The sequence below is a fragment of the Petromyzon marinus genome, chromosome 7 (genome assembly GCF_048934315.1).
Source record: "Petromyzon marinus isolate PM22_M1 ecotype Great Lakes invasive population chromosome 7, UKy_Petmar_22M1.pri1.0, whole genome shotgun sequence".
NCBI classification, from domain to species: Eukaryota; Metazoa; Chordata; class Hyperoartia; order Petromyzontiformes; family Petromyzontidae; genus Petromyzon; species Petromyzon marinus.
Genome location: NC_133673.1, coordinates 14632296 through 14647570, shown reverse-complemented (window position 1 = coordinate 14647570; position 15275 = coordinate 14632296). Strand labels below are relative to the sequence as shown.

The 15275-nt window shown below is 47.5% G+C and overlaps 1 protein-coding gene across 1 annotated transcript; it reads right to left on the bottom strand.

The window, feature by feature from the left end:
* Positions 1-3688: 3688 nt before the first annotated feature.
* Positions 3689-13578, bottom strand: LOC116940032 (uncharacterized). Its single transcript, XM_032949269.2, has 4 exons — positions 11976-13578; positions 10421-11111; positions 9007-9159; positions 3689-7963 (listed from the first exon to the last, which is right to left on the bottom strand). The coding sequence occupies exons 1-4, from the start codon at positions 12398-12400 to the stop codon at positions 7679-7681; spliced, it is 1554 nt and encodes a 517-aa protein (XP_032805160.1). The 5' UTR covers positions 12401-13578; the 3' UTR covers positions 3689-7678.
* Between the last annotated feature and the right edge of the window lie 1697 nt (positions 13579-15275).

The following is a 15275-nucleotide window of genomic DNA, read 5'->3' as shown; positions in this document are numbered from 1 at the left end:
GGCTTTTGCCTCGTTAGAGCTAATATTTACTTTTGGAACTTTGCTATTCTCAATTATTTTAGCAACCTCATGTCTAGTCATCTCTGCCTCATTATGTGGAAGGAGTCTAACTGCTGATTCTACCTCAGCAATTATCTCATCCACTGGAATTGTGCTTGGGGTAACGGCAAAGTTAAGGCCTTTAGAAAGGATAGAGACCATGTCACCGGTTAATACAGTGTTGGTCAAGTTCAGTACAGTTTTGTTTTTACATTTTTGGTTTTCAGTAGGGATTTGTTTATTTTTGTAGTCTAGAAAATTTATTAATTTGGTTAGTTTTTGTTAGTTTAAACACATTATCAGCCGATTGTTGTGTTATGTTATCGATTATATTCCAATAATGCATAGATACACTATTGCTTATATCTAAGTGTAACTGCTTTAGCGATTCCGAAATGTAAGATAATTCACTCCTATTGTGCTGTATTCTCTCTATTAATAATAATTCGCTAGCTTTGTGTAGTATTTGGTTAGCTTTAGAAGACTTTATGTGATGTGTTATTTTAACTGCGTTTGGTATTACCTTTGAATCTCTGCACCTTTTGAGGAACGCCAGTGAAGATATCAATTTCATCCGCTTAATGCGAAGCTTCTCCAATTTTCTGGTTTTAAGAAAAGTATCCTCCCCATAGAGGTTAGTCAGTTTAACACGTAGGCTTTCGCGACCAATATTATTCATAATAAAGGTTTTTGGGTTAGATCGCGTTTACATTTACACATTTATAAATAAACGCGATCTAACCCAAAAACCTTTATTATGAATAATATTGGTCGCGAAAGCCTACGTGTTAAACTGACTAACCTCTATGGGGAGGATACTTTTCTTAAAACCAGAAAATTGGAAAAGCTTCGCATTAAGCGGATGAAATTGATATCTTCACTGGCGTTCCTCAAAAGGTGCAGAGATTCAAAGGTAATACCAAACGCAGTTAAAATAACACATCACATAAAGTCTTCTAAAGCTAACCAAATACTACACAAAGCTAGCGAATTATTATTAATAGAGAGAATACAGCACAATAGGAGTGAATTATCTTACATTTCGGAATCGCTAAAGCAGTTACACTTAGATATAAGCAATAGTGTATCTATGCATTATTGGAATATAATCGATAACATAACACAACAATCGGCTGATAATGTGTTTAAACTAACAAAAACTAACCAAATTAATAAATTTTCTAGACTACAAAATAAACAAATCCCTACTGAAAACCAAAAATGTAAAAACAAAACTGTACTGAACTTGACCAACACTGTATTAACCGGTGACATGGTCTCTATCCTTTCTAAAGGCCTTAACTTTGCCGTTACCCCAAGCACAATTCCAGTGGATGAGATAATTGCTGAGGTAGAATCAGCAGTTAGACTCCTTCCACATAATGAGGCAGAGATGACTAGACATGAGGTTGCTAAAATAATTGAGAATAGCAAAGTTCCAAAAGTAAATATTAGCTCTAACGAGGCAAAAGCCTTAAGAGAGCTGCGTGTAAATAAGGATATCCAAATCCTAGCAGCTGATAAAGGCCGCACTACTGTAGTGATGTCACGAGCCGATTATGATAATAAAATTAGAAATTTACTAGAGGAAAGTACCTACATTAAAATGAAACAAGATCCAACTAATACTTTAGAACGTAAGACCACTGCAATAATTGCAAATTCATTAATCCCTAAAAATGAGCAATACCTAATTAAGCCAAGGGCCTCAAAACCACCTAGACTCTATGGGCTACCAAAGATTCATAAAATCGGCATCCCATTACGACCCATAGTCAGTACAATTGGCTCTGCCACATATCAATTGGCAAAATATATAACCAAACAAATACAGCCCTACATCGGTAAGACATCTTCATTCATAAAAAATTCAGAACATCTTGTGAATGTGATTAAAGATATTAAACTTACTCCTGATGATATTCTGGTAAGTTTTGATGTTATTTCTCTATTCACTAAGGTTCCAGTGGACGAATCGCTTAAATTACTTGATACACTAGTAAAGAATACCGGTTTACAAAAAGATATTCCGAAACTTGCTGGCCATTGTTTAAATAACACTTACTTCTTATGGAGAGGGGATTTCTTTAAACAAAAGGAAGGAGCAGCAATGGGTTCTCCTTTATCCCCTGCTATAGCAAATTTGTACATGGAAAACTTTGAAATAAGAGCACTTGCCTCGAGCACATTAAAACCATCCTTTTGGTTTAGGTATGTGGATGACACTTTGGTTGTCTGGCCACATGGTAAAGATACACTTAATGATTTTCTAAATCATCTCAATGCACAAAACCCGGCCATCCAGTTCACCATGGAAATGGAGGTGAATAACACACTCCCATTCCTAGATATTTTGCTTGGACATGGCCTAAACGGTAAAATAACACACAGCGTTTACAGAAAGCAAACGCACACTGATGCCTATCTGAATGCAGAATCACATCATCATCCAGCTCAAAAATCCTCTCTTATCAAGATGCTCGTACATCGGGCGAAAACGGTGTCAGATGGTGAGAGTCTAGTGAGAGAGATTAAACACGTTAAAGACGCACTACGACAGAATGGCTACAATAATACTCAAATTAACAGAGCACTGAATGCCAAATCACGATCGCAAAGCAATACTACTGAAAGCGACCAGATTGTTAAAACAATAAAAATTCCATATATCTCAGGAGTAACTGACAAATTAGCCCGCGTTTTGCAAAAGCAAAACATTACAGTAAGATTTGGTACAGTACACAAAATTCAAAAACTAGTATCTTGCACTAAAGACGCATTACCTAAACTATCAACAGAAGGTGTATATCGGATTAATTGTTCATGTGGCAGCTGCTACATTGGGCAGACGGGACGTAACATCAGCGTAAGACTAAAAGAACATCAGAGAAATATTAAATTATCTCAAACACAACTGTCGGCAGTGGCAGAACATGCTTGTCAACAAGGACACTCAATTGATTTTGACAATGTTGCAGTGGTGTGTAAAACTAATTATTACTGGCAAAGACTAATTAGAGAATCCATTGAAATTGAGAGGAACAAGAATAACTTTAATCGCTCTGACAGCTACCGGCTTAGTGCGGCCTGGAAGCGTATTATTAAATAATACACATTACATTTTGATTTAAAGAATTACTAATCTACAACTCATTACTAATCATAACCAATGACTGATTACTAATCGATTATATAATTACATTACCCCCCCCCTCCGCCTCTAATCACTGCACCTGATGAGTTAAGTGATGACGTCACCCTGCTGCTCTATATAAAACCGGGAGCAAGCGAGGGCTTTACCATTCTGGCGAATTGCCCGATGATGCTGGAAGTATTTACCAGCGAAACGTCGTACTCAAACTGTAAATGTGGATTAACTCTTCAACACACCGGTGGGCTGAAGTAGTGAATTATTTGTCTTTTGTCAACGTGACACTTTTTTTGCTGATTGGCCGTGTCGGGTGGTGGAGGGTTACGACACATTTATAAATAAACGCGATCTAACCCAAAAACCTTTATTATGAACAACATCAATATTCTTGGTCCTTTCGGTAACGTCACGTAGAAGGGAAACAATAAAATAAAAAAATATAAAACATATTTGTATTATTTTATTGTTTCCCTTCTATGTGACTTTACCGAAAGAACCAAGAATATGAATCCCTGCAGTTACGAAAGCTTTAAATCAAAACAACATCAATGTGAATCCACTTGACGATCGGGGCGTTATATTGAACATGCTTCACCACGCCGGCCGGTGTGGGTTTGTGAAGCCGGGGCGCCGTAGACGTTCTGTCGTGTGCAGTACAACAATGTGTTTTGCCGCACTGGCCTCTGACATCACACCACGTGGCTCCGCGGCATATCGATATTAACGCCCGTCATGCATGGAGGTCGTCCATCCAAGCGATACCCAGGCTCAACCCGGCTTGGCTTTCAAAATCTGACGAGATTGGAACGTATTCCAGGTGATGTGGTCACAGGCACGAGACGAATGCTTAAGAATAAACACTCCCAATCCCATGCCAGGTTTGGGATTGTCATTGTTTCGGTAATCAGTAACGTCACCAGAAATGCAATGTATGCTTTGTTGAACTTCTTTCGCACCCTACGTAGGCAACCATGCTCATCGGAGATGCGGGGAAGGACCACGCAACATTTTAATTCACAAAACCCGCTTGCTGAAATTAAGGAATGTCGCAATGAAATCTCAAGACACTATTCGCGAGGAGGATTCCTCCGAGAGGAGCTTTATTTGGCGTTGGGGGAGGAATCTTCAGAGTGCCCAGGGGGGTAAAGAACGGAGGTCTCCACAGACGGGTTCACAAACCCACTTGCTGTACGAGCTGCCTCCCAAGCCCGGCCGGATTTGAAGCGTCGCAATTCAGCGTGATCCACCGACACTTCCTTCCAAAGCGCTGACGCACAAGCCCCCCCCCCCCCCCCACATGCTGACGCAGTGTGTGGGTAACTGTTTTCGCTCCTGGGCCTCCCCTAGGTCGACTGGGCCTCAAACGAGCACGTGGTGCGGCGTGTAAACGTCGCAGCTGGGGGAGACGAAAGGCGGCCAGGGCGTGGTGCTGACCACACCGCCCCCTCGTGTGCCGTGCCGGCCTTCATAGGGTGCTCGCTAGCAGCACTTGCCCCAACAGTCTGCTAAGACTGTATGGGGGGGGGGTCTTTGTAAGGTTGGGGCTAGATGTCGACGATTGCCCTTGACTGGTTGTTGGTGGCGGTGGCCGACAGGTGAATTGGTGCACTGCCAATGTAATATTTTGCGTAATGAGTGCACCCAGAGTATTTGTGTTTATAACAAACAAAAAATTGCAATGTGTGTCGTGTAACCACATGACAGTATATTCTCTCTGCATTCGTCATCAACCACGATCCATCCACTGCCGAATGAAGGCCTCCCCACGACATTGCCAACTCGCGCGGCGGTCCCGTGACGTGACGATTCGCCTTGCTGCTGCTGCACGCGCGCCGATTTCACCGCTCCACGTCCTCGGTGTCGGTGCTCTCGGGCGCCTTTTCTGCTTTCGCTACCATTCCTTCGCCCGTCTCGTTCATTTGCCGGCATCCTTTCTAGCCGTGCCCTGCCCCCCAGGTCCGATAAATTACTTCTCCAAACACCAAACTGAAACCTTTTGCAAGGAATTGTCTGCATTAACCACATATAAATTTTGATTTAAAGCTTTTCGTGACTGCAGGGATTCATATTCTTGGTTCTTTCGGTAAAGTCACGTAGAAGGGAAACAATAAAATAATTAAAATATAAGACAATACAATTCTCACGACGTTTCGACTGCAACACAAGCAAACATCATCAGGTGTATATTAACCACATACTTGAACATGCAAGCAAAAACACACATGTGCGGTTCGTCTTTTGGCGTCCACTGGTCTAATACTGCTTGAGACTAGGCTCTAAAGAAAACTGTCTCTGGTGTGGACCAATCAGTTTCAAAGACAATGCATCATATACTATCAGAGCATATTTTTGTTTGCATGTTCACCACAAGGATGTGTGGTTAATGCAGACATGGTTCCTTGCAAAAGGTTTGAGTTTGGTGTTTTAACATCTTAACACAACTGTTTTATTGCCACAAAGGGTAACACCTATTCTTATATATTGATACCGGCAAGGGAGGGCCCATGTCCTTATGGAGGCCTTGGTTTTCTAGAGCTTTTATGACTATATCAGTTTTCACTGAATCAACTGCCTTTTACATAGTCTTCTAATTATAAAAGCCAGGCATCGTGGCATGTTTATATTAATGTGTTTTATCGAATGTGAATGATAGTTTGTATGTATGTAGCAAGTGGTAGCAAGGGCTTTTCAAAATCTAACTTGTTCATGTGTTTGTACATTGCTCAGTTCTCCAAGAAAGTCATGGACTATATGTGTGTGTGTGATAAGCGTCCGATAAGTCTGAAGTTCTTGAAATCAGTATTGTCTTTTAAAACTGACAAAACGATTCTACGATTGAGGTGCTTTATTTTTGTGTAAACATTCTCCCTCTCGTAATGAGATGGCAACATTTACAAGGGTAGATCGAGTCTTTTTTTAATGCGTTTTTTTTAATTTGTGTGAAAATAGAGCGAAAATAGTTCTGCTGATTTGATGTTGTCCAGAGATATTTATTTCCCTTTTATCATCCCGTAAAGGGCTAAGTTAACGTCTTTGCGCGCGACGTTTGGAACGTCCTGCTCTCTCTGAACAATGATCTATTTAGGTAGAAAAAGAAAATATATTGTGATATATTATTTTTTATTTTATTTTCTACCTACGTGACTTTACCGAAAGAACCAAAGAGTATGGAAAGCTTCAAATCAAGAATTCTCTATTTCCCAGGGTACGTAACTTTATTTTTTGTTATACGGATCCGCGCAACATTTCTCCGCCAGTTTTATACGGATCTGTGCGTCATAACACACGTGGCGATTGTCGACGCGTTTCTCTAACGTCCGTCCGCCTGGTGTGCGTGCATGCGTGCGTGCATGCGTAGAGCACGTGAAGGTTTTCTCGTTGGCCCAAGAATGGCCAAACGGCCACAATTCTAAGAACCGCATCTCGCCACTGTGACGCTGAACCACAAGACGACAGCGGGAAGCCAGCCCTTTATTGGGTTGGTTGCGCGTGGCTTCGCCGACTCGAAACAACAGCGTTCAACTTTGCAACGGCGCTCTGGCTTCTGAAACCTGCAATGCATTTTCAAACTTTCAAAATGTCACCGCAGTGGCCCGGGGGTCGGCGACCGACGGTCATTTAAACCCAGAGCGAACCGGCGGGAAGTTATTTTAAGGAACGCGGCACTAAGCAGACGGCTGCAACGACTGACAAATGCCCTTCGCCCGCCGCGATTTCATTTCCCCGCCGACTTGTGGCTCGTAAGGGAGACGCGGATTCACGATCGCCTCTTGACGGCTTCGCGTTTGTTCTCGCGCTGCAAAGCCGGCAACGGCCGGTTCGGCGTCGAACCGGTCGTGGCTTGTTTCCCCGAAATGAGTCTTTGGCTGCCGGTGAACTCTATACATTCTCGCGGAGGCTACGGCGTGTTTTCTTAAAGCGTGTGTTTTTTTTTACGGGTCAGAGGAGTCGGCCGGCGACTGAATAAACTAAGGCGCCACAATGGGACATGGTTGTCGTAGTTGAGAGAAGCATTTTTTTTTTAGGGAGAGTTCTGTGGGAGATCGTCAACACTGATACCGCAGTGAGGACGAGGGTCCTGCTGGATGGGATGACTTTTGTAGTGGTGTGAGATGAGAATTCTATTATTTTATTGGATAAAAAGAGGAGTTTGTATCAGATGAAATGAGAATTGTTTGGTATTCGACAAGGGTTCTGTAACAGATGACATGAGGGTTTTGTATGGGATGAAAATGATGATGACTCGCCGATAGTAAGTGACAATGGCAGTGATTTAAAAAAACCCACAATGCTCTGATTGTAATGATAACAATGATCATGAGAACGACGAGGAAACTGCACACAGCCCACCCCACCGTTGATTACGAGAGTGACGACGCCATCGACGAAGACGATGCCGCTGCCGATGACGGCGAAGACAACGGCAACAAAATCTGATGACCGCGTCAAGTTGGCCGACTTGTTGGTGGGGGTGGTGGGGCGCGGGTTTCACGGCCGGGGCCCCCCGCATCCCTGCAGCCCCGAGAACGGAGCGACGAGGTCGCGGAACGAGTCGGCGCGCCGCACGAGCCTCCAGCGCGCCCCGCTCACCAGCAGCTCGGCGGCGCGGGCCCGCGCGTTGTAGTTGGAGGCCATGGACGAGCAGTAGGCGCCCACGTCGAACAGCGCCAGCAGCGGCTGCGGCCGGGCGCCACCGGGTCCCGGCACCAGGTCAGGCCGCGGCAGGCGCCGGTCCCGAGCGAGGAAGTCGGCCGACTCGCACACGGGGCCGACCTGCGGGCGTGCCGGCACGGCGGGGTCAGGGTTCGACCCCGGGTTAGAACTTTTCTTGCCGCGACCTCGGTACAATAATTGTTTGGCGAATTGTTCGCGGCCTGCGATTTTGTATAAACGGCAAAAAATCAACGCGTGCAGTCGTAAATAATAAATTGTTATACACATGCGCACACTTGTTGTCCGTCCCCCGCACCGCCAATTAGCATGGTTGGCCACGTACGGTGCGAAATAAGTTCAACATACATACTTAATTCTACCATGTATCGAGACCACCGGAACTGCATCGATGAATTAAATGCATCATTGTATGCCCGGTCTGCATGCTGTGTAGTTCGTACACGGCACAGGAACGTTGCGTGCATAACCGCGTGGTTGCACGAATGCGCGGCTGCGTGCATAATCGCGCGGTTGCATGCAACACGACACACGCGACACGGAGTGATGGGTGGCGCGCATGTGAGGTGCACACGGTGGGTGCACGCGTGGTGGTGGTGGTGGTGGTGGCCGCGCGTCTGCAGCGCGTGCGGTTGTATTTGCGGCGCATTTCGTGGCGTGGCGCCAGCCGTGCATGCTGTGTATGCTTGAACAATAGCGGTGCGTGTCCGATTTAGCACGGCTGGCTACGTAAGGTGCAAAAGGAGTTAAACATACACACACGTGACGCGCAGGTGCAGTGTGGGCGCAGTCGTCTGTGTGCGTCTGTGCGCATGCTGTTTGCGGTAGTGTAGCGGTTGGCGGACTGCCCTTCGAACCCCCGGCGACCCGAGTTCAATTCCCGCTCTCGGCCAACATCGGTGACATCTGGACCAGTCCTGGGCCTTCCCTAGGTAGACTCAGCCTTAAATGAGTACCTGGTCATGCTGCTGGCCACCCCACCCCCTTGAATGTACAGTATGTACGTTGAACTTCTTTCGCACCGCACGTAGCCAACCGTGCTGATGTGTGGCGTGCCGGCCTTAATAGGTGCTCGCTAACAGCGGTTGTGGGCCAAATTGGGGGGGGGTGGGGGGGATCTTTGTGCGTGTGTATGCTGTGTGCACCACGTCGAAGATGGCATAGCTCGGCTCTCCCGGGGGGTCCTGCACAAGCTGCGCATGGTGATACGCCCCGTACAGGCTGGGCCGCATCACGTCGGTCATCGCCGCATCCACAACAAGGAACTCCTTGTCTCTGGCGGATTTCACGCCCAGCACCTGCACAGATTATAAAAAAAAACACACGCAAGTTTGTTTATAAATCTCGCACAGAGCCAAAGCCATTACGAACCAGACCCTCGCGGCTCCGTTCTTGGGGCTGCAGGGACGCGGGGGGCCCGGGCGGGGGGGCCGGTCGTGAGACCCAGATGTGTCGTGAAAATACATGAGTGGCCTTTGGGAAAAATGTCCGCATTTTTAAAACGTAAATACTTACTGTTTTGAAAACCTCTCACGACAAATTGTCCTCACGATTGTCCTATCGGCGTCGCGCGTTCATTCAGATCTTCTCGTGGAACTGTGCAACCCTCTTGATGTTAGACAACAGCCCGTGGAAGTGGATATCGCAGGGCTACCTCGGAGATCCCTGCAAATGACCCGTGTTCCATCTCTGCCGCAGAGAGAGTAATATTCATTTTGTGACAGTCAAAGCAATATTTTACATTGTCAGAGCTGGAATTTAACGTAAATTAAGTGCAGAACCAAATTGAATGTGATTTGTGTGTGTTTGTAGCCATGAGCGGTAGTGTAGCGGTTTGCGCGCTGCTCTATAAACCCGGCCAACACCAGTGACGATTATCTTAACCGGTCCTGGGCCTCCCCTAGGTCTACTCAGCCTCAAATGAGTACCCGGTGCGGTGTGTAAACATCGCCACTGGGGAGACAAAGGCGGTCGGGCGTGGTGCTGGCCACCCACCCCCTCGTTGTACCGTTGCGGCCTTCATAGGTGCTCGCTAACAGCAATTGCCCCCACAGTCTGTTATGGTTATATGGGCCGAGACCATTAATTCGCTACACTTGAGAACTCGGTTTAATCACAGGAGGTTTGATTCGAACCCAGGTTTTCAGCCCTGGCTATCTTCTGCTGCCCCTTTCACCATCAAGGGAGTGTCTATGAGCGAGGTACCAAACCCAGGCTACGCACGCCACCCTGTGGCTCATCTTTTAAAAACGCAACCCAAACCCCCCCCCCCATACACTCACTCTCAACGTGTAAACACGTATCTAGGCGATGTGTCCCAGGTTGTGCTACACAGGTCTGAAGCTTCATTCGTACAAAAGTCGTCGTCAAGAACGTGATTGTGACACTCTCGTGATGCCACACACCGATTGAAATACACCGATCCGCAAGCATGTGTTTTAACATATGGCTCGTGAGTTCAGGAATCGATGTTCAAATCGATCGATTCGACGCGTCGTTACACCCCTGCGGGTCCGCTCTGGATCTACCCTCGCTCCGCACCCCGCCCCGACCCCGCACCTCCGTCACCAGCACGGCGGCGTCGCCCACGATGGATCGGCCCGGCTCCAGCACCACCTCCACGTCCTCCGGCGCGCCCTGCCACGAGAGACGCAGCTCGTCGCGCACGGCCGCCACCAGCTCGTCGGGGGATGGCGCGGCGCTCGTCCCGTCGCGCCGGTAGTCGATGTCCAGCCCGCCGCCGAAGTTGAGCACCCGCAGCGCCGGGAAGGCGCCCCCCGAGCGCAGCTCCGTCGCCGTACGCGCCACGAAGGCCACCGCCGCCCGGAAGGCCCCCAGGTCCCTCACGGTGGAGCCGAGGTGGCAGTGGAGGCCGCAGAGCTCCAGGCGCGGGTTGGTCCTCACCGCGTCGAGGAGGGCGTCGAAAGACGGCCCGCGCGACACGCCGAACTTGGACGAGGCGAGGCCCGTGGCGACGTACGGGTGGACGCTGGGGTCCACGTCCGGGTTGACTCGCGCCAGCACGGGCACGCGCGGCGCGGGGCCCGTCACCGAGGAGGCCACGTCGCCGATTCTGCGCGCGTCGAACGGCGAGTCGACGTTGAGCGAGCAGCCGCGGGCGACGGCGAGGGCGATCTCGTCGCGCCTCTTGCCGTTGCCGTTGAGCAGGATGCGCCGTGGCTCAAACCCCGACAGCAGCGCCAGGCGGATCTCGTTGCCGCTCACGGCCGTGGCTCCACAGCCCAGGGAGCTGTTCGCGGAGCGAGACGCACGGATCAGGGTCAAGGACCGCGAATGTTGTAAAAAAAAAGTTGAGGTCAAGAGGTCGTTATGGCCAATGCTGTTATGGCACCCAAGTTTGCCATTCCTTTTATTTTTCCGGGTCATTCTGCTAGCTGAACAGATGACCTCCAGGGTATACTCTGACAGTCTCGGCAACCAGCGCATCTCGGTCAGCTGTCCCCCTCCATCCTACGCACGTGCCACACTCTTCACAACCTCCTCTACAATGCTTTCTTAGCATGCGCTATTACACACGTGCACATTTGCTTTACATATCGTGACATTACATTCACAGCATGAGTATGCAACACCCTCTTGACGTGGCTAATTTTGCTGGCATCTATTAGTCGCCCAGAGTGCGTGACTCGCAATCACATGAAGTCCTCAGTTCGCACTGTGTGGGCAGGCAGGTGATACGGATAGATAGGTGATACAGCTGTACAGGTGAGGCAGGCGGATGAGTAATATGGGTGGACAGGTGACAGGAGTCAACAGAACAGGTGGGCAGACAGGTGAGATAGATGGACACTGGAAACATGAACAGGTAACACGTAGGCACAGGTGACACTGGTAAATGAGTGAGGAGAGCAGGCAGGAGGCATGGACAGGTGACGTGGACAGGTGACGTGGACAGGTGACACAGGTAAGGTGAACGAACACCGGTGAAGCCAAGACGGGCAAATCAGGCGGATAGGCGAGGCAAACGGCCAAGTTGACGCGGCCTCGACCAGAAGATGCGAGCCGACAGGTAAGCTGGCCCAGGTGGTGGGACCGAAATATCTGAGATTGAGACCAAATGGACAGGCGAGAGGGTGCGGTGCCTTGGTCTGACCTTATGACCTTGAGCAGATGCGGGTTTCCGTTGGCCTTCACCGAGTAGTTGAGGGTCGCTCGAAATCCGCTGGCGCGCAGCGCTCGCTGGTAGGCGCGCACGTTCTCCACGATTTGCGCGCGGCTGTAGACGAAGAACGGCGTGCAGGGAGCTCTGAACAATGCGGACGACTGGCGGCTGTCGGGGCAATCGGCCGCACGGCCGCTGTCACGGGACTCCTGATCGAGTGGGGGCCAGCCCTCGTGGAGTGGGGGGGAGAGGTCCTCCTGGAACACCAGGTCGGTAACATCTTCTGGCGGCTCGGACTCGTGCGGGCATCCGCTGTTCCGCAGCTGTTCGGCGAGATCAATGAGGCTTAGTTCTTCGCAGAAGAGCGTCCCGTCTCGGTATTGGAACTGCTGATGATGATCACATTTCTCACCCATGATCAACGATCCTTGCCGTCGGCCGAGGAGATGAATTGACCGCAGTAGTTGTCGAATGACGGGTTGAGTCGAGCGGACGGGTGACTAATGTTGCGATTTATCTTGCCGAGAAAGGTACAAGTCGTGTACTTTGGAACATTGCACTTGTCAAATTGCTGAGGTGGTGGTCAGAGGGCGAGGGAGAGGAGGGAGTGGGGGTGGGAGTGTTGAATCAAGGTGAAAATGAAGAAAATAGTATGCACACGAGGATGAATTCCGTAACGCTCTCCAACGGACGTTTATCTTCAATGATTGCGGTTTCGATCAAGGCACTAAAATGTGTTTGGTGGGGGGGGGAAATAATGATGAGATTGTCTATAAAACGATTGGGATGCAATTCCATGTGGATTTTCTGTACTTGTTTGGAAACACTCTCGGCCGTGACACGGTCAACATCAGCATCATCAGCCATGATCGATCCACTGCTGGATGAAGGCCCTCTTACACCTCCCCCCCCCCTCCAAGCAGAGCCATCACCCTTCCCACGCGTACGCGCTTTATAACAAAATCCATCTTCTGATCTCATTGGAGAAACCAAACGCCATATCTCGGACCGCATTCGTGAACATAAAGCAGACCTTAAACACGGTAGGACCAACACCTCGGCCGTAGCAGATCATTGTTCTAATTCAGTAGGCTCACATGCCATTGACTTTTCCAAGACGGAGGTTCTTTGTAAGCCATCTGGCTTCCATGAGAGATTCGTTCATGAGGCTATCCACATATACAAACACAGAGACAATTTCAACCGAGAAGATGGATTCTATCTTAGCAATCATTGGAAAGATTTGATAAATCATTTCAGTTCTTGATTGATTGTTCACGCTTACAGTGCCTTTCAGACAGCATACATAAAAACAAATTTCGTCTCCCCCCTCCTCTTTTCAAAAAAAATAGATGGACTAGTCCTGGCAAACTGCCATCGTTGCGCGTGACGCAAACGTTATTTTTATATATATAAATAAATAAACATGCCGTTTTCAAAATAAATTTATGCAAACCGACACACCTGATGATGACCGTTTGAGTTATGGTCGAAACGTCGTGAGAATTTTTTATTGTTTTATATATATTTTGTTATTTTGTTGTTTCTCTTCAACGTGACTTTACCGAAAAAACTAAGAATATGAATTACTGCAGTCACGAAAGCTTTAAATCAAAATTTAATCGCCTCTACGGGGAGGGTTTTCACATAACTTTAAGATCCTTCAACAAACTCCGGGATAAGAAAGCTCAGCTGATCGAGTCTCTCACCTTCCTGAAGAGATGCCGCGACTCTGGGGTAATACCAATCGCATTTACACTCACCTCTGCTACTGTAACTTCTTCTAATGCGAAACGAATTCTTTTCAAAACTAGCTTAGCTCTTATCTCAGAAAAAATCAGACTTATACGCACAGAACTAGATCAGTTAGACAAGACACTCTACAAATCACACTTATCATTGACGGCAATAATGTCCACATCGGATTGGGAACATGTAGACAATATGACTGCCTCTTCAGCTGCTACTATGTCGACCAAATGTAAGGAAAACCTGATTTCCAAATTTAACCTCCTTTTCAACAAAAGACCGGACCCACACACCAAAAAGTTAGACGTTAATAAAGTCGTAATTAATCGCAGTAACAGTTCTATTTCCGATGGTCTGAAATCCGTTTTAGCTAAAGGTCTAAACTTTGCAGTCACACCTAAACACATACCAGTTAATGATATAATTGCCCAAGTAGACGTTGCTCTCAGGGGCCTGGGTCACATCGCTGCAGACGTAGCAAGATCTGAAATCGCTGCAACCCTCAAAAACGCTAAGATGCCAGCTAGCAACCTCAGCAAAGATGAGCGTTTTGAATTATATAAATTAAAAAAGAGGAATGATATTGTAGTTCTCTCAGCTGACAAAGGCAATGCTACTGTTATCATGGATAAAATAGAATACAACAACAAAATTAAAGAATTACTCGACGATGGTAGTTATACAAAAATAAAAAGAGATCCCACCAACAGCCTCGTCACACAAACCAACAAAATAATTTCTGATTCAACCGCATTAATTGATCAATCTAAACAGTTTTCGTTGAAACCTTCTGCTGCCAGGCCACCAAGATTATACGGCTTACCAAAAATACATAAAGTTGATACACCTCTTCGTCCCATAGTCTCTACTATCAGCTCCCCCACCTACAAACTAGCTCGTTTTTTGTCTGAAATCCTGCGTCCTTTCACTGGAAAGACCACCTCTGCGGTACAAAATTCTACTCACCTGGTATCAACAATCAAGGGTATTTCCCTGTCCCCAGACGACCTGCTTGTCAGTTTTGATGTAGTTTCCTTATTCACCAAGGTTCCTGTACCTGACACCATTGCAATCATTGAAGACTTGGTTCATCAAGGACTAAACACTGAGGTACCCCCCCTGGTGAGACACTGTTTAACCAATACATACTTCACTTGGAATGGAACTTTCTACAAACAAACTGAGGGCACCCCAATGGGCTCCCCCCTTTCTCCAGTTATAGCTAACATTTTCATGGAGAAATTTGAGACTGACGCCATCCAGACTGCCACTCTGCGCCCAACCTTATGGAAGAGGTACGTGGATGACACTTTTGTCATCTGGCCACATGGCCGGCCTGCTCTAGACCAATTCTTCGACCACATCAATTCCATACACCCAGCCATCAGATTTACCATGGAAGTCGAAATAGATGGCAAGATACCTTTTTTGGATGTCCTAATTAAAAAGAGACCTGATGGTTCAATGAGCCACTCTGTCTACAGGAAAGCTACCCATACGGATGCTTATCTGAAACCGGATTCCCACCACCATCCATCACAG

What these genes read in the sequence shown, in the direction of transcription:
- LOC116940032 (XM_032949269.2), bottom strand. Translation starts at nt 12,400, where the DNA reads ATGGGTGAGAAATGTGATCATCATCAGCAGTTCCAATACCGAGACGGG. An exon ending in CATCTGCTCAAGGTCATAAG is followed by an intron (nt 11,112 to 11,975) that starts GTCAGACCAAGG and finishes CTCCGCGAACAG; the next exon opens with CTCCCTGGGCTGTGGAGCCA. An exon ending in CCGCCGTGCTGGTGACGGAG is followed by an intron (nt 9,160 to 10,420) that starts GTGCGGGGTCGG and finishes TAATCTGTGCAG; the next exon opens with GTGCTGGGCGTGAAATCCGC.